Below are 22,991 nucleotides of genomic sequence, written 5' to 3'. Positions count from 1 at the left end.
ATTTCCAAGGTATATTCCGTCTTTTGCAGAGTCAGTGCTCCTAGCCGGCAACAGGAAACCGCCACGCCAGGGTGAGCAGTTGTGAATTATTATTTTAAAATTTAAGCGCAAAACCACAAAAGTAGTAAAATGCTGTTTCGGTAAATCTCCACTGAATGCTAGCAGTCGTAGAGATGAACTTTTTCCTTCAATTCCTATTTAATCGAGTGCTTAGGGAAATGTCTATTAAATATATTAGAGACAATATATGCAGTCGTATGGTTCATGACAAATGGCGTTGCAAATTATTGCTTGATCGTTTTAAGCATGCTTCTTCTGAATGAAATTTGGCAGACCACAATTATCGAATCACTTCCTAATTTACTTTGAAATTTTGGCTTATAGCAGTAACAAAGTAAGTACATACAAGACAACCTCATATCACCGGGGTTGTGTGAACACTTAATGCATCACAGGAAACAAGTGCATTCATATTTTAACCCTGCAATGCTTGGGCACTGAAAGTGGGGGATTGAAGTTACGAACTCCCAATATTTCACAGTAGTGGTCCTTTCAATGCTGAAAATTAAAACCTAGGAAATTTATTTGAAAAACCTTTATCGCAGCATAAATGAATCTTGATATTTTGTTGATTTCTGAATACCTTAGGAGGATAAAATTGCGCACAGCTACCCAGGCTTTGACTATTAAATAAAGGGAAAAAAATCAAACCTTCTCCATCGCATGCCAATACAGCATTACGACCTCAGACATTTCAATCTGTTCTACCTATGGGGTTAGATTTTGCGTGAATTTCTCTTACAGCAAGCCTCCTGCACATGTTAGAGCTGACACTTAGACCTTCCGTTGATAAATATGTCGGAAAAGGCCATTTTATCTTTTTCTCTAGGAGTTCTTCGGGTAAAAATTAAAATTATTGGTATTTTTACACTCTACGTCACACGCGATACACCGGGCATTACAAGGTTAAGAATTTCGAGGTCATACACCACCTGAATCCTTTTATTTACGCCACTTTTTTTTTTTTTCAGCAACAAGACTGCATGGAAACCTTTCGCTATGTGCAGTGCAGCACTATTAATCGGCGGTTCTCTGATCGCCGGCGGCATCTTCGTAGTCTTGCGGCAAGGCGAAGGTAACAAACTACCGTCCCACTGTAAGCCAACCCATCAAACCCTTAATTCGTCAAAGTCCTTAATACTTTCCTGCTGTCCTTTGGAATAGTTTCCAGATTTTCTGATTAAAATAATTTTCTGTAGTTCTTATTCGCAGCACAAAAGAATAGGCTCAAACAATGGAGTAATTGCCATTAGCACCCACCCGGGCACAGCCGAGTGACTACCAAGAAAATCTGTACAGCTTTCCCAATCCTAGTAGTTGCAGAATATTTTTTTCTCTTCCTAATGTGGAGCCTAGGATCACCCTTCCCCGGAGTGTAGTTGTTTTTTTTTTGTTTTTTTTTTAAACGTCTTTATTTCTGCATTTAGTAGGCCGATACCTTGCGGCAGAACTAAGGTGCTTCATGGAGGTTGGGGTGGGGGAGTGGTTAAGGGTTACAACCAATCTAACAGCGACAGTTGACACGAAGGACCAAAGCGCAGCCTGTGATGGAGTTACCATGAAAAGGGAAGGGGCTGCTTAAATATTATCGTATCAATGGTTTCTATTAAGCCGTAGCTTAGTGGCCGTGCCCAGGAGCCTCCTTTTTTCTTTTGTTTAATTTGTGTGTGTGTGTGTGTGTGTGTGTGTGTGTGCCTTCCCGCACCTCTCCAGCCACACAGACAGAGCCAGACGTCACGGACTCCTACCAGGCCATCATACATGTTGAGCCAGAGGTCCACAGCGTGGCCTTGAACGACACAGGTGGTAAGGCGCATCGGTCACGTGTTCTCGCGTTGGATGCGCTTGACAAGTGGACGTGTTTGCGTTATTTTCATCTCGCTTAGAAATATGAGTCGCAAGCATTCGGCGTTACTGAGTAATTGCTTGTGTCCCATGGGGTGGCGTCGACAGGAGTTGCCCTAAGTGTAGTCTACCTATCTCTAATCATTAAATCGCAGCAACAAGAAATTAGAATGGGATGAAAAATTAGTCATCCCTATCGCTTTGTTTACCTGCCTCAATGACATGTTACGTCGATTGCAGTTTTAGGTTGATAGCTTTAGAGGTATGTTGATATTCGAGAGGATGCGAGGCTAAATTTTACCCAGAACATTTTTCTCTTTTTTATTCTTTAATCTCACAGTTATCCTGTGTGCCACATTATAAAGTTTAGATGCGTAGATGAAGTATTTCTGAGAATACTGCATCTGCTTCGCCACAGGCACTGAGCTGATTGAGGAAACTACGGGGATGACTGCTGAAGACTAAGCCCAGAAAAAAAAAATCAGACATGTATTAGCAATCTTAATGCCAGTGCCCTTTTACAAGTTATCAGGATGTAGTATTGCGAATGGATGTGTCAACTCGTAGTTGCCGCAAAATAGCCAGCCATGTGGTCTCTTAACGATGAAGTGAGACTCTGAATGTTAATATCGCAAAACCACTCGCGAGCTCAGACACTCTCCTGGAGAGTCTGCCAATCAAGTCGACCTAAGCAGCCGAATGTGTGTCTGAGATCGTTAGACAAGGGATAAAATATTTAAGCTTTGCAATTCTGATGCCATGCTATTCAGGATGACTTGCATAAGAAAAGACGGTACCTCCTGCGCTGCCAAGCACTGGCACGATTACACTGGGATGAGCTGATGCTTTTTATTAATCCGTTAGTATTACGCGTGACGTTTGACGCGGTTCGAAACGTTGGGACGTCATTACAACCTGCCTACCGCGGCAGGTGAAAACCTGCCTACCGGACTGTGAGCAAAATGCCAACCGTTGCAGGTAGAAGACAAATCAGTGATTGGTCGCTAGACGTTGCTCGGCAGGAGCAACCTCAGGGGCAGCGGCGCATCGCTTAACCGCTGCACCACTACGCCAGGAGTAGAATCAGCAAGACCAGCAAACTATGAATGCAAAGTAGAAAATGACCACTTCCGCGTATAAAGTCATTAGCTTAAATAGAAGCAGCAAGAACAGAAAATGCTCACGCGTTCAAACAATCCGCCGAGGATCACTTAAGAGTTTTTTTTTTCTTTCCGCATTCTATCTGTTTTTTTACACTAAAGCAGAAAAAATAATCACATAACACTTGTCAATTCCTCCCGTTCCTAGTAGCACGTCTCACAAATGCGACAGTAAACGAACCATAAACGAATTAAAGGGTTAACGTTTGGGACCATTATATCCACTTTTCTAAATGGGTTCAGGGGTTAATTGCCTCAACCTGCAGCACACAGGCATCGCTGGTGAAAGATATGAAAAATGTAGCTAAATCACCAGCATGATAACAAAAAGTGAATTTCGTGCGGAGTAATTGGGCTGAGTCAAAGGTGTCTGGTCAGAGCGTAGAGATTTTGTTCCGGCTTCTTTCTTTCCAGTTTTTATGCATTGTATTCAGGTTATTTGGTGATCATATCACGTGCAATATTTTTATCTCCCTCAATTTTATTCCAATTGATTGGGAACGCTTTGAAAAATAAGAAATTTTAGCTATAAAGTGCTTCCTGACATCCAGCTATTGAGATTATTAAATTTGACTTACTTCTCATTTTTACGCACCTCCATTTACTCCTTCTCTCCCCAAAACCCACCAGAACATTCAACTGAGCAAAACAAGTGCAGACACTTAAAATCATTCGACACAGAATGGCGAGCCCCAGCTGTGTTTCTAACATGCATAACTCGTCGCTACGTTTACAGCAGCGGCAACCCGGCTGTCGCAGACGCCGTTCGTGTGCACGGTGGGCCTCTCCTTGGACGTCTTCAAGCACGCCGGCCTGCTTCGCGAGGACGGTCTCTGCGAGTACCTCATCTTCCACTCCACCTTCATGGTCGACAGCAGCGGCAGAGCGGACCTGTGGGACGGCCGAAACCGCACGCGCGCCTTCCACACGTTCCTGGCGTTCGCCAAGGTGGCCTCCAAGACAGCCTACGGCGTGGCGATTGCGCACAGGTCGGACCACAGGCCCGCTTCTTTACTGTGACCTCTGCTAAACCTGTTCAGTTCAGGTTTTAGCACTAAAGACCCCCGCAGGGGCATTACGTTAGGGGCGGAATTTTGCAAAGTAAATACAATGATTCCCACACGATTTCAACATGAAATATGACCTGTTACAGATTTCGACCAGATTGATTGGTAGGTAATAGCTGCGATGGTGTAGTAAAGGTATTTTCATTCTAATTCTCCAAATTAGAAGGATGCAGAATATGTTCTTGTCTGTCCTCACCTAGGCTATTTCATAGCACGACTTTGCATTGACAGGCGGAAGCCAACGAACGTCCGTGACCCTCAGCTACGGAGACCGACTTGCGATTTACTTGCTGGCTGCTTAGCACTCGTACAAAGTACAGCGGGTCACATACAGACACAACACAATATTCGTGTATGTCCCTTGTCTGATTTTATCAGTTCTTAACAGCACATGGAAACTAGCCAAATTATCTTTTATAACACTGCGCCACTTGCGAGCTCCGCCGTCGTGGGTGTGTTGCCTCAATTTGAGCACGTGATGCCAAGCTTTATGCGCCTGCGCATAAACTCGACGCTATGAACTGGTGTTGGCTAGTAAAAAATCGTACCTCCGCAAAGAACGCGTTGAGACTGGTTTGCAACACCTATCTTACTCCACACGTTTTCGTAATAACGTTCCCGAAAGAAATACAAAACTGCGAATGTATTTACCCGTCTCTGTGTCAAGAAATGACACCTGTGACTGCCACCATCCCCAGCGAGGCACCACGAAGCGAATACGTACAGCTCTTGCACTGTTGTGCATGTAGAGAGTCAACATCGAAAACGTCCTAATGCCACAAAAAAAATTGGAGATCACGTGACGCCTAATATAGGGTCGCTTTGCCTGATGCTCTCGCAGATTTTGCGGCTACTGACCCATACACAGGCAGCTATGTTTGTGAAAATGCATGAACCGTGTGAACACGCCCTGATTGGCTAGGGTGCCAAACGGCATCCGCTACTTTGTCACCAAGCAGTGGCTCTAAATGCGTGCATGCAGGAAATCTGGAGAAGCGCTCCGCCAGCTGGGCACTACGGTGGGCATAGGAGAATTCGTGACGTACTGGGCCAACGGCGTCCGCAACCACGCAGTGCTGGACGTGCACGAGCGCTACGTGAAGAGCCCGAAGGACTTGAGGCTCACCTTCTCCCTGCTCAAGGTGGGCTGCCTCGAGGCAGGAGCGGTTCCTGCTTTTTAACAGCGTTACTCATTGAGGCACACCTCGCCGCATTTGATATTTAATATGCGGCGAGAAATCTGAGCGCAGGGGAAAAAAATTACTGGCTAAGGTAGGCTGCAGCTTCTTCACATCCATTTCTCTCTCCAAGAAGGTGTCCCGCCGCGGTGGCTGAGTGGTTATGGCTATCGGCTACTGACCCCAAAGACGCGGGTTCGATCCTGGCCATGGCGGTCGAATTTCGATGGAGGCGAAATTCTAGGAGCCCGTTTACTGTGTGATGTCAGTGCACTATAGAGACCCCCCCTCATACGTGGGCGAAATTTCCGGAGCCCTTCACTACGGCGTTTCTTATAGCATGAGTCGCTTTGGGACGTTAAACTCCCATAAACCTTCGTTATCTCTTCTTCTCTCCTTTTCTTTCTCAGTCTTTTTCTTTTCTTCTTATTTTTCTTCTCTCTTCTCTTTCTCTCTTTTGGTTTGGCATGGCTCTTGTTTTGGAATGCCTTGGCTCACTGATCCTCATAGGGCCAAGCCAAGGCAAAGCCTGGCCAACGAACAACTCCAACAACGGGTGCGTTCCAATTCTCTAGGCGTCCGACAAGACGTCTAGTGTGACGTCTAGGAAGCCGTCTAGATGTCTACATATTGGAACGTGTCTACTTCACGCGCCGCCTTGCGGCATACAACTTGAACTAAAGTTTACAAATAGTTCCACTCCTGTGTTCTTAAATATAGTTAACAAAACAAGTTGAAAACACCATGTTAGTAGTTTGCTTGTTTTGTTTTGTTTTTGTTTTTTGCTGCAATAATGGTGTGTTCATCGCTACCACTTTAGCAGACGGTCTCACCCGCAAGATTTCCTTCCCCGCGATTCACACATATAAACTGCTATAGCAATCGTAGGTCCACAAAGACTGCTTTATTGGCCGCCATTTCTTATAAAGATCAACTTAACGGAGTGACTCACACTTGAAAGATGGTGTGTCTCCGTGCCCACGAAGAGCACGGCTCGCTCAGCTCCGACTGCACCGCCATCTTTAGACAGGAAGTTAGCCTGCATCGATGTTCACTGCGGTGAAGCAGTCTTCTTGGACGGCTTCGTGAAAAATGTAACGTGCCTCAAAATAACGGCTGTCCGGCAAGACGTCCAAGTAGACGTCTACTCGGGAGTATTGGAACGCACCCTACATATTCCTTCTTCTTCTTCGCTCTTCTCTCCCTTGATTTGCCTTGGTTTGACGCCGATCCGCTGGGCGCCAAGCCAAGACAAGCCAAGCCAAACCAAAACAAGGCAAAGAAGAACTGGTACTGCGGTCTTCAGCTGCACACCGAGTTAGGATGGGTTTCCATTAATTTAATGCGGGCCACATGCTATGCATCTTATTATACACCACGCTCGCTTTACTGCAGCTCATATTTGCCTCAGTACCAGCGGAGTAATGGTGGTGAACCGAACACACTGTGCCCCACCGCGGTGGCTCAGTGGTTACGGTGCTCGGCTGCTGACCCGAAAGACGCGGGTTCGATCCCGGCCGCGGCGGCTGAATTTCGATGAAGGCGAAATTCTGGAGGCCCGTGTTCTGTGCGATGTCAGTGCACGTTAAAGAACCCCACGTGGCAGAAATTTCCGGAGCCCCTCACTACGGCGTCCCTCATAGCCTGAGTTGCTTCGGGACGTTAAACCCCAATAAACCAAACCAAACTGAACATACTGTGTTCTCTATCAAAGTGCGGCCTAGCTTTCGAAGAGAGAAAAACTAGCGGCAGGCCCTTTTTACCACGAAAATTATGTTTGCACGGTGAGCAAAAAAAAAAAGTACATCTTAGCCCCTGAAGGTGATAAGTAATCCAATCTAGCTATAGATTGTTCACCCGAGGTTGCAAATACGTTCAGCCAAAATCCAGGAACCGGGGACAATTGTGCATTTCGGTCGAAACCTTGAAGAGTGCATTTGAAAAAGGTGGCTTCTCATGCAGAAGCCATTGTACATCTATAGCTGTTAGTGCGAAGGTTACATGGCACAGCGTATTCGTCGTCGTCGTCAAAGCGTGTCTGTGCACCCAAGCCCAACCGGCTGGAGGGGGACAGAATAAACACTGCGCACGGGCACTCCGCGCGGGGTGCCACCTCACGGAGATGCGATTGAACACGTGACCACTCCGTACACACAGCCCGTGCCTCGCGCTAACCTTCCCAAAACAAACACGGTCCTCATTAACTCATGCGCAGGAAATGCAACAGTTCCAAATCCCAAGAAGGGACAGCTAGCTCTGGTCATCCGCCTTACCACAGGTGTAACAACCATTAATCTTTATATATATATATATATATATATATATATATATATATATATATATATATATATATATATATATATATATATATATATATATATATATATATATATATATATATATATATATATATATATAGGTTGCGAAAGCGTGAAGTACTAGACTGCTTATAAGAATATATAGCGAAGTATACGCTTCGTTAAAGGAAACATATTTATTCAACTCGACGTTTCGATCGGAAGACCGACCTTCTTCAGGAGTGATTTTACATTGTGAAGGCATCCCCTTTTATAGGGGCGGGCACAGAACAGGAAAGTGGGAAACACAAAGCACATAGCAGAAAAATACACATAAAAAATTATTAGAGGCAGTGCGACCCACACACACACATACACCAAAAAAAAGAGTGCGAGGAACAGGTACTCAGTCAGAAAATACAACGTCCAGATGCGGCCTCTGCTTTGTTAAGCACCACAGGCTTGCTTATTGACAGTCGTGTCCAGCTGGGAGGTGCTCGACAGGTGCGTGGCCGTGCAACAACATTCGTAGAAAAATGCGAAAACTTGTTCCTTCTCCTGGCCGCGAGAGCAAAAAAATAAAATATGACCCTCCAACAGAGAGAGCCGACAACAGAAAAAAAAAAAAGGGAAAATGAACAGAGCAAGGAAGAAACCTCGGAAAAAAAAAGTGAAATAGGTAAAAGAAAACCTTTAAAGTAGTGCTTTTTCTTCGCACCCAGCTATAGTGCACCCACCCCTGGTTGAGGGGAAGTATTGGAAGGAATGTAAAAAAAGAAAAAAATATAAGAAAAAAATATTAAAAAAATGTGAGCTTACATAGTAAAATTAAAAAGAAAAAAAGAAATTGTGCGGCATTCGCGTGACCACAAGGTAAGCGCACCCGGGGGGGGGGGGGGGGGGGGGGGGAACGGCACAGGTGTGGCACAGGTGTGGCATGCAGAAAGGGGTATGACCTCAGACGACTTAGTCAGTGTTGCTTTGTTTAATTTCGTAGGCCCCTGACCTCGGAAGAGAGGTGAGGGTGCCGTAAGTTTCATTAATGCCATTTTGCACTGTGTTAAATTTAAAAATAAAATATGATTCTCGTTGCTCGCGCTCACGAGTGTTTTTGAAGCCACTCTGTAGTATTGTTACTTTAAGTTTGTCAAACTCGTGACCTTTCTCGCGGAGGTGTTTCGAAAGAGGGAGGTTGGGGAGGGATTGGGTATGTGAGCGGTGGTTATTAAATCTGAAACGGAAGGAATTGTCTGTTTGGCCTATGTATTGCATTCGACAGTCGCCACACTCGAGCATGTAAACCACGTTGCTGGAATCGCAATTCAGGTCTTCCCGGATAGAATGCTTGAAATTTGAATGGGTGCTTTTAGCCAGTGCCGTGGTTTCCATGTGTTTGCAGACTTGACATCGGCTTTTTTTGCATGGTGTGCAACCTACAGCTCTCGGTTTATTGACTGTCGAATGGACAACATGGTTTTGCAGATTTTTTGGTCTCCTATATGTTACTTGGGGGACCGTTGTGAAAATATTTGAAAGACGGTCACTCTGTTCTATGATATTAAAGTGTTTTTTTAGGATGTTGTTAATATTCGGGGATCATTTGTGAAGGTTAGTATAAGATTACAGCGCTGTGATGATGGCTGAGATTCCTTAATGACATGATTAATATTAGTTGCTTCTGCCTTTTTAATGGCATCGTTGATTATAGAAGACGGGTAATGTTGTTTTTTTAGAGTGTCCCGCATGCGATTAGCATTTTCGTGAAAATCTTCCGATCGTGAGCAAATTCGTTTGAATCTGATGGCCTGTGAGTATGGGATTGAAGTTTTGCAGTGGCGTGGGTGGCAGCTGTTGAAATGAAGATACTGTTGTCTGTCTGTGGGTTTTTTATAGACACTAGTGATTAATGTACTTCCTTCTACTCGAACCAGAACATCCAGGAAGTTAATTTTATTGGTTGAGTAGGTGTGTGTGAAAGAGATATTGGGATGGATTTTGTTGAATGAGGCGATAAAATGGATGAGTTCGTCCTCGGTTTCTGTCCAAACTATGAATATGTCATCCAGAAAGCGTTTGTAAAAAGCTGGTTTTGTTGGATATGAGGACAGAAAGTCAGATTCAATTTTGTTCATAAATATGTTGGCGTAATTTGGAGCCATTTTTGTGCCCATAGCTGTACCGCTAGTTTGAAGATAATATGAGTTGTTGAACTCAAAGGTGTTAAGTTTAAGAACCAAATTTGCAAGTGTCTCGACGGCACTTGGACTAGGGGTGTCTAGAATTTTGTATTCTTTATATGATCCAACCATTGCCTGAATTCCGTCGTCATGTGGGATGTTAGTGTAAAGTGATACCACATCCAGGGTAACTAGGAAAGCGCCTTGAGGGAAGGTGACATTCGATAATTCTTTCAGGAAGTGATTAGTGTCGCGTATGTAAGATGGATGTTTCGGAGGTATATGTTTGATGAGCGAATCGATATACTCTGAGATATATATATATATATATATATATATATATATATATATATATATATATATATATATGTAGAGCACCGGACGCGTAATTCGGAGGTCGTGGGTACGGATCCCACCGGCGGCAGTGGTTGTTTTTTCTTCTGCTTTTCTAATCAATTAGCTTTAAGCGATAACATGTTCAGTAATATTCTAAATTGATCAACACCACAAAATAAATAAATTAATTAAAAAAAAATCCCCTGTGCCCTTGGTTTCTGTGGCTGTTGGCTTCTTTCATATGTATATATATATATATATATATATATATATATATAGTTCTTTATTTCTCGACCGAAAAAAGGGGCCCTACCCTCTTAAAATATGATCTGCCGAAAACAAAGTTTTAAAGGGCCAAAATGCTACTGGCGGACAAAGCATTCAAATGTGCTCTAGGACGAATGCAGGCGCCCAGTAACATGCATTCTTATAAGTGCACGATTAATGTATTGCTTTCTGGTGCAAACTATATCGACGGGCAACTACGCTGAAGCAAGAACAGTGCAGCGAGCGCTGATATGATGTAATTCGAAGCGCCACTGGCTTGAAAATCCGCCTACTCAGCCAGTCTCGCACTCCGACTTCAGAAGCACAAGCGAAGCAGCAGGTACCATTTGTGTTCGCGCTCTCGCTTGAAGGTGCGCCCGCTATGTCTTTGCGAGAAAAAAAAAAAAAAAATTTTTAAGTACGCTACACGGCGCACAGTATAGTGGCGCCATCTATTCACAAATCTCGTAACGTTCGGCCAGGCTGTTTGGCGGGTAAAACGGTTTCGCTTTCTTAGACATCGTGAATCTCCGTAATTCACAAAGAACTAAAAATCTCTTACGTGATACAGGTTATGTATATTCTACGTGTTGTGAAAAGGCTTAAATGAGGAAATAAGTTGCAGGCTTTACTTTATATTTTATCTGTAGCGGGTCGGCCATCTTTTAGCTCAATAAAAGCAACAGTGTAATCTTCTAGGGTAGCGGGGGGGGGGGGGGGAGGGGGGGTGAATGTATTAGCATACGGTAACCTATTGCTTGCCTGTATTGTCCCTTAACGTCATATGTATTCATAACTCTCCTTTTTTCGATGTGTTAGACCAACAGGCCAGCAAGCAAAAATTTAGGCTACATTTTCTCTCATTGTACTTTTCCTTGCTAGAGATATACCAGCGTCAGATCATGACGAGACATCTCTTTAGATGCAATAACAGAATTCGTGTGTAGCACTGCTATGAACTCCACTTTTTGCATTCCTTTGGTATTTCTCGGAATCACTATCGGTTTTCTTTTCTCCTTCTCTGTCATTGTTAGAGCCTAAAGTGACTGCTCCTTTAAATCCTGCTTCTGATTCTTGTTTTCTACGTAAAACAAAAATAACCGGTTTCACTAAATATGTTCCAACAGACAACAATCTTTCTCCAAAACCGCTACCTTAAAACTTCCTCATAAAACTTTTCTTAAAATGCTCTTAAAACTTGCAAATATGTGAATAATGATCCTTAATTTTTTCTCCGTAAACTCTGTAACTTGTCCCTTTTTTGTGTCTGCTTTCCTGTGTTGCTACTCGTTTTGTAACCTTTCAATGGTACAAAATGTATGTTGCTGCCTTGTGTATACTTACGACGGCCCCAGGACAAAGGAACTTTCAGCTGACGAGACCGTCCAGTGCTGAGGAGAATAAATATGTGAATAAAGGTTTATCGACATTCGTCCACAGGCGTTCAGGTTGCTTCAGCAGGCGCAGCAGGAAAATGCCACTTCTAACGCGGGCGCCATCTTCTTCGGCTGTTCCTCCGCGCTGCCGAAGAAGAGCTTGCTACATGACGTTCTCAGGAAAGAATTAAGGTGAGACATGCTGAAAAGTTGTAGCCGTAACACTTCATTATGAAAAGCGCATGACAGGCTACTAATGCTCCTGCGTCTCATTCCTCTCTGCCGGCGTGAGAACGTGTTCTTTAATGTGCCCCCTGCACAGAAGTTTAGAGCCCAAGATGTTTGCTTCTGAGGCTCACCGTGTGGCTTATTTGCATATACAATTATGCATATGTAGTCAAATCTCTATAAAACGAGGTAACTGATATAATGAACACGGACTCATTGCCCTTGGTAGCCCCCATAGAACCCCGTGTAAATTACGTCTCGTTTTCAAGGAGTGCAATTTTCCTAGACGGGGATATACTTAACCTCCAATGACTACCTGTAGTCATCTCGGGCTACGTAGGTCGATTCGTAACGATACCTCGATTTGTAAAACATCCTTACGGATTCGCTGTGGCGAAGTTAAACAGCCGCGGATAGCCTACTTTACCGAACACCGCACAAAGCAACTTAAGCCGCCTCAAGTAGGGCCTGTACGAAGAGCTTGTCTGCACAATTCGTCAGCTTCAGCGCATGGTTTGACTCTGGCGCACTGCTTTTCAGCGAAAATTGTTTGCGCAGTGCGCTGAACGATGCGCGGTGCGCACCGCCAAACTGTGGCATGCTTCCGCCTCCGCAGAGTTGGCAACGCCTTCGGAGTTCCCCAGTTTCATGACCTCCCCGCCGCACACGGCCCACTGCAAGCGCTCTACCTCTCTAGAGAATTCCATGAGCAGTTAAATTTCTATTTTCCCAGCATGGCCGCTAAATAAAACCGCCTGGCAATGTGCTTGGTATGCTTTACGGTGACGTCCCACTGGTTTCAGAGGGCCAAGCGGCGGAACACGCAAGAACAACTTCCCTTGACCAGAAGGCGACCATCATCTAAAACTTCGCACAGGCGTGCGCATTCTTGACAAGACATTTCTGTCATGTGGTGAAGTGTGAGCGCATGATCGTGGGCTGTGCGACGAAGCCCACCAAAACGGGTGCTCTCAATGAAACCGCCACCACACGCCCTCTTTTATATCGGCCCGTTTCGGCTTAGGCACCTGCAAAACGGCGCTAAATATTCTGAACAGAATTCTCCGTCTTGTATGCAACATTATTCCTCCAAGACTCATGTTCTGGGCGTTGAGAACGTTGCGGGCCGTGGAATAAATGTGTGCGCGTTCAAAAGACTGATCTGCTGTGTTGGTATACGTATATCCTGCCGCGTGGTGGCCGCTCGGTAGTGCTGCCAACCCTAGGGATTTTTCCTAGATCTAGAGAATTTGGACGCCATTTAGGGGAAAAGAATTTTTTTGTACAATCTAGGGAAATTTCGTTTGCTCGGAGAGTTTTTGTTTCTCTCTCTCTCTCAAATTGGGAAGACAGTACAAGCTTTTCGTTGTTTTTGCTCTACAACTGACGGAGGCCCGCACAACACTGCCGCGCGCTCGGGTAAAGTTTGTTTCACATGCAAGTGCAAACACTTTTTTTTTTGCTGCGGCGCAAAAGCTTTTTAGAGCCATCGCGGCGGCTCCAGCAGTCAGAGTGGCGATGTTCCAACAAGTTAAAAATTTTTCGCCGCGCTGCGCTGCTCAATTTTCAGTCGCTTGCATGCATGTGAACCTGCCTTTACACGGACGTAGTCGGACGTGTATGGTCCCTGACGTAGCCAGTGGCACCCGCTGATGTGATCTGGCGCGCCACCGTCTTCCCTCAACACGCGCGCCCCTTCCTCACGCTGTGCTTGGAGCTCGCTGCACGGCGTGAATTTCCCATTTAGTAAGCATATCTGCATGTTTATTTTGATAATTAAGAAAGAACAAGGGTGCCATTTCTTTGATAAAGGAGCGCCAGGTTGGAAATCTTAGCTAGTCTAACTAGGGGAAGAATTCCCAGTTCACCCTCCGCGGTGGCTCGGCGGTTATGACGCTGGGCTGCTGACCCGAAAGGCAAGGCTTCGATCCCGGTCTCGGCAGTCGAATTTTGATGGAGGAGAAATTCTAGAGGTCCGTGCACTGTGCGATGTGAGTGCACGTCAAAGAACCATAGGTGGTCGAAATTTCTGGTTCCCTTCACTACGGCGTCCCCCATAGCCTGAGTCGCTTAGGGACGTTAAACCCCAATAAACCAAACCAATCGAACTGTTACGTCAGCCACCCTCTAGAGAAATCGCAGACAATGAACAAGCAGCTTTTATGTTGCAGTTTCTGTACACTCCTCAAGCGACCTCCAGGCATTTTGTATATGGTATCCTTCGGGTGAAGTCTAAACCGACTCAACATGAGGGAAAAAAAAAAACAGTTAATTCCACATTCCGATGCATGTTTACTAATATCTTGCTTACAGTGAGAAAAAAAAACATAAACGATATAGCGCGTTTAATTTGCAATTTCCAAAGAGCGCTATAGCTACGGTTTATCTTGTAGCTTCATTTAAAAGTTCTTCATTTCAGAACCTTCATTTCAAATTGAGAGTTAATTTTCTTACCAACGTCTGGTAATAGGGTAGCTGCATGATAAAACTTGCTACTGAACTACGCATAAATATACATTTTTTTTTTTTTTCACAATTGAACACTATATTTTGTATCTAGGGAAATCTAGGGATTTTTTGTTTGCATATTTGGGGAGAAGTGGCTCTGGAGGTTGGCAGCACTGCTGCTCGGTGCGCGTATTGAAGGCTCCCCCAAAGTGCATAGGCGGGACGCTTAATGTCAGCTATGTCGGCAGGCGAAAGTTGCAAGTAATGTCCCATATTGTTATAACTAAGCAATGGCTGTAACGAAGAAAATCGCGGGGCCCTTTCGAGTTCGTTATAACGAGGGTCAACTCTTTTCACAACCTGTTGCAAAGCAACGTTTTTCTTCAGGACGGGTAAAATACGCCATTACGTGTTCGCGTTTTATTTTGCCACAAGTGTTGGAAAAGCACAACGGAGCACGAGAACGACGCGGAAAAAAACTGCATCGCGGCGCGTTCTATAAGCTGCTGCGCATGCGTGCAGTAACGGCGCAGGTGGCACTTCTGGCTGACCACTGATACACTTTCGATGTCGCGTTATCTGCAGCAGATCGAAGGAAGCAGCGCAGTTGTTCTCCAATACGTGTGCTCCGTTTCAACTCGACAACAAATTCTGAAACTTGCGTATTAGTTTTATTAATATCTGCCCGTAACACCACGGATTGCTTAGCACTATATCTGGCTTCATTATATGAGTCGTACCGCTGAGGTAAAGATAGGAACGATACGGACAAGTTCGTCCCGATAAATCTGTCCGTAACGTACTAAGCTGCAGCTCGTTTCTGGCAGAAAATCTTGCAGCCACTTTGCTCTTCCGCTTCTGGCCTGCTCTGCATCCGAAGCTGATCCGTCTGATGCTATCCTACAGCCTCCTCCCCGTCGACGTCATGGTCCTGACCACTCACGCGATGGTTTCCGAGGACAGCGAGAGGCTGGTTGTTCCGCCCACAGCCCTTCGATCCTCGGAAGGAAGCTATCCGCCGTCCATCGTGAGTTATCTCCACTGACAGGCAACTGCTTATCCACCGGAGCGAACACGCTTGCTCTTGCGTATCTCAAAACTCGCACAGGGTTACAAGTAAATTGACAAAAGTCTTCTCTGCAACTAGATGCCAGGAAGTCCATCGAGCTATACCCTCTTATATAAGTATTTTTTAGAGATGGGAATCCTGTTCATCGCAAACCGTGAACAGGATTTGATATAATTTCATTTCATTTCATGGACGTAGACTCGCGAGAACGTATCTAGAGAGCTCCTCCCGTAAGGCCTCGGGGCGTCCGCGTGCCCAGCTGTGGGCGAACACTCGCTCGCAACCCTCTGCGGGTGAGTCGATTCCCCAGCGCAGTCCTTTCCCGAAGCTTCTCCCCACCAGTTTCCAGCCGACATGACTACTTTAGTAGCAGTGAATATTTTGTGTAAGCACTGTCCGCAAAAGAGCAAAAGCCGGCCTCAGGGGCTTACGGGAGTGTCATCGCTAATCCAGTTTACTGTACATGTTACTCTGCGACCTGTGTTCGCATGCGGCGCCCCCACATCTCCTCGCTGCAGCTGAACGTGGCGCTACACGCTGCTGAGGCGGAATACATGAGCCAGCCCACTGCGATCGCGTTCACGCTGACCGCGTCGGTGCTCGCCTATGAGGTGCCCGAGAGGACCCGCGTGGGAGCGGTCTGCGACAGGGGCCCCGTCCAGGCCGCCATGAAGGAGGTGCGTACACATTCACTCTCCTCTACTCGCGACTCGTGGACTGACGCAAGCGGCAAAATATATAGAAAGATCGATTTAGTATAATTTACAGCGAGCTTTTGTCATGCAGAGAGCTATGGAAAGAAAAATGATAGGTGTAACGTTAAAAGATCGGAAGCGGGCGGAATGGGTGAGGGAACAAACACGGGTTAATGGCATCCTAGTCGAAATCAAGACGAAGAACTGAGCTTGGGCAGGGCACGTAATGCGAAGGCAAGATAACCGCTGGTCCTTAAGGCTGACGGAGTGGATTCCAAGAAAAGGCAAGCGTAGCAGGGGGCGGCAGAAAGTTAGGTGAGCGGATGAGATTAAGAAGTTTGCGGGGACACGGTGGGCGCAGCTGGCAAAGGACAGAGTTAAATGGAGAGGCATGGAAGAGGCCTTTGCCCTGCAGTGGGCGTAGTCAGGCTGATGATGATGATGATGACAGGTTTTGCAGGGCACTAGCTTCGGAGGGTTACATACAAATAATAAACAAAATGTAAGAGTAACAAAACAAACACACACCTAACACAGAGCAGTTTCCTTCAAAGAGCAATCATGTCGAAACACGCACCGACACCGTCGGTCATAAACAGCTGACATCGCCTCCTGGACAGCGCGAGCGTTCAGGATCCGAGTCTGGCTACTCTGACGCGCTTCGATTCGATAACAGATGAACCAAGGTCTTGTTCGCTCGTATCTTGCAACTGGAGGCGCCACCACTACAAACACATTCTTGCAAAGCGCAGCGGATAGACTGGCTGCCACTGGGTGATTGGCTTGCATGCCAGTCAATACCCTAATTCTCGTGAGGAAAAACTCCCCGGACATTTGTTTAGCCAAAACGTAAACACTGATAAAATGAAGACTTTGTCGTATTCCGACAAACTGAAAATGCAGATGGGGCGAATTCTGGCATCGACTAATGCTGATATACTGTCCTCGCGATGTCTAATAACAAGTTGCCAACGCGGAACGCAGGCACACGGGCATTACAGAAAGATAACTTCTACACTCCAAACACGAATACGCCTATATGGGAGTAAAAAGGGAGTAAAGTTGTCCTCTAGCGCACACCCACTTAAAGAAAGGGCGGGCTCCAGGGGACAGTTTACTCCCCTTTCTACTCCTTTCTGTTTGGAGTGTGCTTTCCGGGCTGGACCTAGCGTAATTTATTTCCTTTTTCTGCAGGTGTGCACGAAAAGCAACTACCCGGTTTATGTCAAGTACGAAAACAGCACAATAATCGGTCGCTCTTACTCTCCGACGATGGGCCGCCTTTACCTTTTCGACACGAAGGAGACGTTCCACTTCAAGGTACGGCCCGATATCGCACACTCACGTTTCGCCAAGCAAGTTCAACGCCGCTAACGTCAGCCATTTGCAAGAGCTCACCTGGCATAATTAGCATAAGTGCTCACTAAGGCACGACAGCAGTCGCTTTCGATTATTTAGCCAATGTCGTTTGTGATCACGTGAGCCAAATGGCATTTCCATGTGGTGAACCTTGAAGTGGGTTCCCGCATGAGGTTTGGGGGAGGGGAGAACAGTGGGGCGATGGATGGTGAAGGTAGGGTAGTTAACCCTCCTCCACAAGAGGAAGGCGTAGAAGTCGGGAAGAGTCTCAACACCAGCATTTTTTTTTACCCCATCAAATTTTACAGAACCTTAACGGTACGTTTCCCCGCTGTTTTCTTGTCACTTGTACGAAATTTCGCAGCAGGGCGGCGTTTTGTCGCAGCTGAAATGATTTAAAGTTTCACTTTTTTTTGGCCCGGATCGGCGCGATTTCTACGGGCAGCGTTGGCTGCAGTGGCGAAGGAGAGGATTAATTGGAAAGACTTGAGACAGGCCTTTGCCCTGCAGTGGGCGTGGTCAGGCTGATGATGATGAGCTTGCTATTGAGGGCAATTATTCCTATGTCCGCATATCACATGCGGCTCAGGCATCAAGGCAACATTTTTTTTTTTAGCTTTGGCAGCACATAAACGGTGGTGGATGTTTACCACAAAACTGCAGCGCTGACGTGGACACTGTCTCCTCCCCAGAAAATGCCCAGTCAGGGAGATATTGCAATGAAATGAAAATTACGAGGAACTTTAGCGGCTAAAGTGCTGACAGGCGAAAGCCTGAGTGCTGCATTCTGCTACGCGATTGTTCACTTAACATTTTGTTGGTGCATTAATTAACTGCCAATTAATGACGCTTAAGCTTCGCCTTTAGGAGTGGAACGCGACAGCGTGTTGTAGCGCTGCCACGGAGTCCATTGAACGCCACCACCCGTTCGGCGCGATGTCTTGCCCTTTGAACGAAACCCTTTTTAAGGAAAGGAAATGGCGCAGTAATTCTCTGTCGTCTCGGTGGACACCTGAGCCGCACTGTACAGGAAGGGAGGAAGTGGACTGAAAGAAGAAAGAGGGGCCGTAATGAAGAAAATGAAAATTGTATTTGAGGAAAGGAAATTACGCATTAACTGTCTCGCATATCTCAGTAGACACTAGTCGAAAATTGTATTTGACGAAAGAAAGTTGCGCAGTAACTGTCTCACATATTTCGGTGGACACCCGTCAAAATTCGCGCGTGGTGACATCACGACAATTTGGAGCAATCTGAAACGCGGACAAATACGCCTTACTCGTTGGTAAATTGGTTTTTGAGGAAAGGAAATGTATCTGTCTTGCATATCTCGGTGCACACCTGAACCTCGCCGTAACGGGAAGGGAGGAAGATGGGAGTGAACGAAGACACCGTATTCACTAGACGCACCTTTGTTCATTCCAAACCATCGAGCTGGCATGGCGGAGTGGTAGCGTGCTCGACTCGCACTCCGGAGACCGGGGTTCGATTCCCAAGCTCGGCCAATTTCTTACTCAGTTTTATTTATTTATCTGGTCTGACTAGAAAGGTTAATTGGACTAATTGGTTAAGTAAGCAATTAACTAAACTCAAACTTACTTGGAGCATCACTAAACGATCCCTTTAATTGGTTGCAAGGTTAGTAGCCAAAGTACAATTGGCCCCGTTTGAAATTCGCGCACTGTGACGTTACGACCGTTTCGACCAACTGAAAAGCGTGGCATTTCTGTCGACAGCTCCTGCTTACAACGATGAGGCATTAAAGGCTTCCGCCTTAATAAGAACCACACACTGACCGCTATGTCGCTCTCAACGACACAAATTGCCGTATGCCCGACGATCCCACTCCTTAACTCGTGCGTTCCCCGCTGTCGCAGATGTGTACCGTTCGCGACGAGATTCCCGATTTCGTGCACGGCTGGGTCATCTTCAACGTGGACCTGGCAGACTACGACGGCTCGTGCAACGGCGCCTCCAGGACCCTAGAGCGCGTGCGCGCCATTCGAGAGACCTTCGACGAATACCGGAAACTGGACGTCGGTCAGCCGCCCGATGAAGCGTGCTGACGTCGTCCCCCCCAAAGCGCGCAGCTAGAGTAGGAGAATAAAGAGCACGTCTGCGGATTTCCATGCTCGCAAAAGCCGCGTATAGCTAACTCGATAAACGTAGCCGCAGCGTGCTCGCTTTTAAGCATATAGCGCTATACTTTCCATTTCCTTGACGCTTTGGTCCTCTTTCGGCCTCCAAACAAGTGAACCAAAACAATAGACGAATAGTCCTATGCATAATTGCAAAAGCACTACCTAGACGGCCGTACAGAAGAGAGAATACGTCACGTCAATCGCACACGTGTTCAACACTTTCATAGCCTTCCTGGAAGGCGACTCTGGGCAAGGTGAAGGCTTTCTCCATATCTGTAACGCTCTCTCCTATCGAGCTTCACGAAGCGTTTCAGCAACGCTCAGGCCGGAGCCCAGCAAATCTAAGTTCTCAGGTTGCACGAGGCACAATGCATCTGGCTACGCCTGTTTTCAGACGACATGTTCACTACAGACGAATTCATAAAATTGAAGCTAATCGGTAGAGTCTGCATCTTGACCAAAATGCTGGTCTGTACAGGCGACAATAAATTCCACCTCATCCATAGGCTTACGTACCACGAAAATCTTTCAGTCAGGGAGAAAGCAGAAGCTGTTTATGAGCGCACCGAATACATGTTTTCAACAAAAAGTAGCCAAGCCCGCTGCATTGTTGCCAGCGTCGAGGTTGCGCCACACGTGCTGCCAGAGCGACGATTCGTGAGTTGCAGTGTGCGTGCCCCGGTCGCTTCTTGTAGCTCTCTGCTGATGCTCACAGGACAGAAGGAGAGTGGTAGAAAAAAAAAAAAGCTCAAACTGACATCAGTTTATTCGCACTGTTCCTTTGCTCCGGCTGCTGTTCGCCAAAACACTCATTGTCGTTTCCAAGGTCGATCCCAACACTTACCTTCTTCGACAACGGCAATTTCCATTTCACAGTTCATGACAACTCTAATTTTAAGATTTCCTCTATTTGCCGCTAGGAATATCCATGTCAGCAGTCCAACAAACTCATCATTGTAGTTGCATCCGGAAAAAGACCAGCAGATGTACTAGAAAGATTGGCCACCGCTGGCTATTGAGTGATGTCAGAAACTTATTGCAGCGCAGCCTCTGCGTATTCAACAATATTTACGACGCGGGTAAGAGCTTGGATAGGCGTTTCGCAAAGCATTCAAAAATCTGAGCGGAAAGGAAGGAATTGCTGGTGAGATATCTACAAATTTGTTATACGATCGTCGTCTTCAGCTGTGTCTACCATGCTTCTGCTTCTTCTTTCTAAGGCAGCACAGGTCAATGGAACTGCGTGAAAAGCGATTCAGATAGCAACAAGAATCTTGGAGTGAGTGAGTGAGTGAGTGAAAACTTTATTAGCTCTAGATTCGGATTGTGTTCGGCGGTTTTGAGATGGCTTCGTCCATCTTGCTCAAAGGTCGGTTGCCCTTAGTCCAGGGCTCCGCTGGATGCTGCTGCCAGTTTTGCTCGCCGAATCAGACCTTCTTGGTCGACCCGACGATCGCTGGAGAGCACTCCCTCCCATTGCTCCGCACTCGGGTTTGTTATCACTGGTACCACGCTTATCCTCTGGCATGCCCACGTTATGTGGTACAGCGTGGGGGGTTCTTGGCACCAAGGGCATTTGTCATTGTATTGTGTTGGATATATTTTGTTGAGTACGTGTAGGTTCGGGTAGGAGCCCGAGGAAATATCCTATCAAGTTAATAGCATTTTGATCCATTACTGAGGCGCCAGTGGAATACTTGTTTTGTGGTGTCAGTTGACATCACCAGAGTAGAAAGAGTTAGCCCACACGGAACTGCGGTGCGCGTATAGCATAGATTCTTCCGCTGCGTTCTTTGAGATGCACGCGTTTCAAGTTTTCTTCGTTTTTCGGTTTTTCTGTTTTTGCTCCAGCGTGAATGCAGTTCGAACGAAGACATCGCTCAGCGACGAAGAGATCATGGATTATATTAATAATCTGCAGGAAGCGAGGAAAATTACTAAAGGAGCGGAAGTATGCAGAGATCACCACCATTCCTAAGCCAGGAATGAAGCCCTGCCTGGTGGCACTCCGACCCAAGTCATTAACGTCACGCCTAGGAAAGCTGTATGAAAGAGTGATCCTCAACGGACGTCAAAATCACATTCAGGGCGGGGCTTGCAACTCAAGACACCTTCCTACGTCTGAGAAAAGAGGTACCATCGGCCAACCCGAGAGGCGGAGAACCCCTAATCATGGCCCTGGATCTGAAGGGGGCCTTCGATAATGGCTCAAACAGAGCCATTCTGAACGAGCTCAGTGACCTGCAATGCGGGAAAAATATCAACTACGTTAAACCCTTCCTAACAGATCGAAAAGCAGCAAGAAGGATGGGAGAGGTGACGTCCGACAAACTGAGGATGCCAAACGAGGGCACTCCACAAAGCCCGATCGTCTCCCCTCTATTAAATATCGCATTGATAGGGTTAACTAAGAAGCTCGGGGAAATCAAGGGGATAAGCTACACCCTGTACGCAGACGACATACAAATATGGGCAAACGAGGGATCCCTAGCGGAAAAGAGGAAGCGCTCCAGCGAGCAGCGACATGCGTGGAAGAACACGATGCAAGACATGGCCTCAGATGCGCACCAGAAAAATTGGAAATCAGGGTCCACGGCACACACTGCAAGAGCCCGAGCGAACTAGACATCACGCTGGAGGGGCAGAGCATCTCGGAACTATCCATAGTACGTATAGTTGGCATCTGTATACAAAGAAACTTGAGAATATACAATATCATAAAGCATCTCAAATCAACTAGCCGACAAATTACGAGAATGGTTAGACACATCACCAGAAATTGAAAGGAGATGCAGGAATAAGGCAAGCCAATGCTCGTTCAAGCATTTGTACTATGCAGAGTACGGTTTACACTATCATCGACATAGCAAAAGAGGGACGAACAAAAGAGTGACGATAATCCGGAGAGAATACAAAACCAGCCAACGGACTCCCACAGTGCACCTCCACTGAAAGACTGGAGGAGCTAACGATCATGAACACCCTCGATGAAATCAGGGAAGCCCTACCGTTGGCGCCCATAGCCCGCGTCCAGAACACCACAGCCCAGCCGCCCCATTCTGGACAGGATTGCCTCCCCGACCGAAAAGAAGGAGTCTGGAACCAAAAACAGATCTGGCACACAACATCAGAAACAAAATCAGGGTGGCGCCTATACCCGGACAGCATGCATGCGAAAGTAGCTAAGAGTTGACCACCTGAGAAAGAAACGAAGACGATCTGACGTAGACGCCTTCATGTACTCCAACAACAGAGACGCGGTAGCAGTGGAGACTGACAGAAACCACA

General features: G+C 46.3%; 1 protein-coding gene across 1 annotated transcript; it reads left to right on the top strand.

Annotated features, from left to right (window-relative positions):
• Positions 1–1,059: 1,059 nt before the first annotated feature.
• LOC149372029 (uncharacterized) lies at positions 1,060–19,673 on the top strand. Its single transcript, XM_089585622.1, has 9 exons — positions 1,060–1,135; positions 1,774–1,866; positions 3,802–4,054; positions 5,115–5,274; positions 11,828–11,955; positions 15,346–15,466; positions 16,027–16,185; positions 17,398–17,523; positions 19,440–19,673. The coding sequence occupies exons 1-9, from the start codon at positions 1,060–1,062 to the stop codon at positions 19,626–19,628; spliced, it is 1,305 nt and encodes a 434-aa protein (XP_089441748.1). The 3' UTR covers positions 19,629–19,673.
• Positions 19,674–22,991: the final 3,318 nt, after the last annotated feature.

This window comes from Amblyomma mixtum, chromosome 1 (genome assembly GCF_055824585.1).
Source record: "Amblyomma mixtum isolate Tamu chromosome 1, ASM5582458v1, whole genome shotgun sequence".
NCBI classification, from domain to species: domain Eukaryota; kingdom Metazoa; phylum Arthropoda; class Arachnida; order Ixodida; family Ixodidae; genus Amblyomma; species Amblyomma mixtum.
This window is presented reverse-complemented; position numbering and strand designations above follow the sequence as displayed.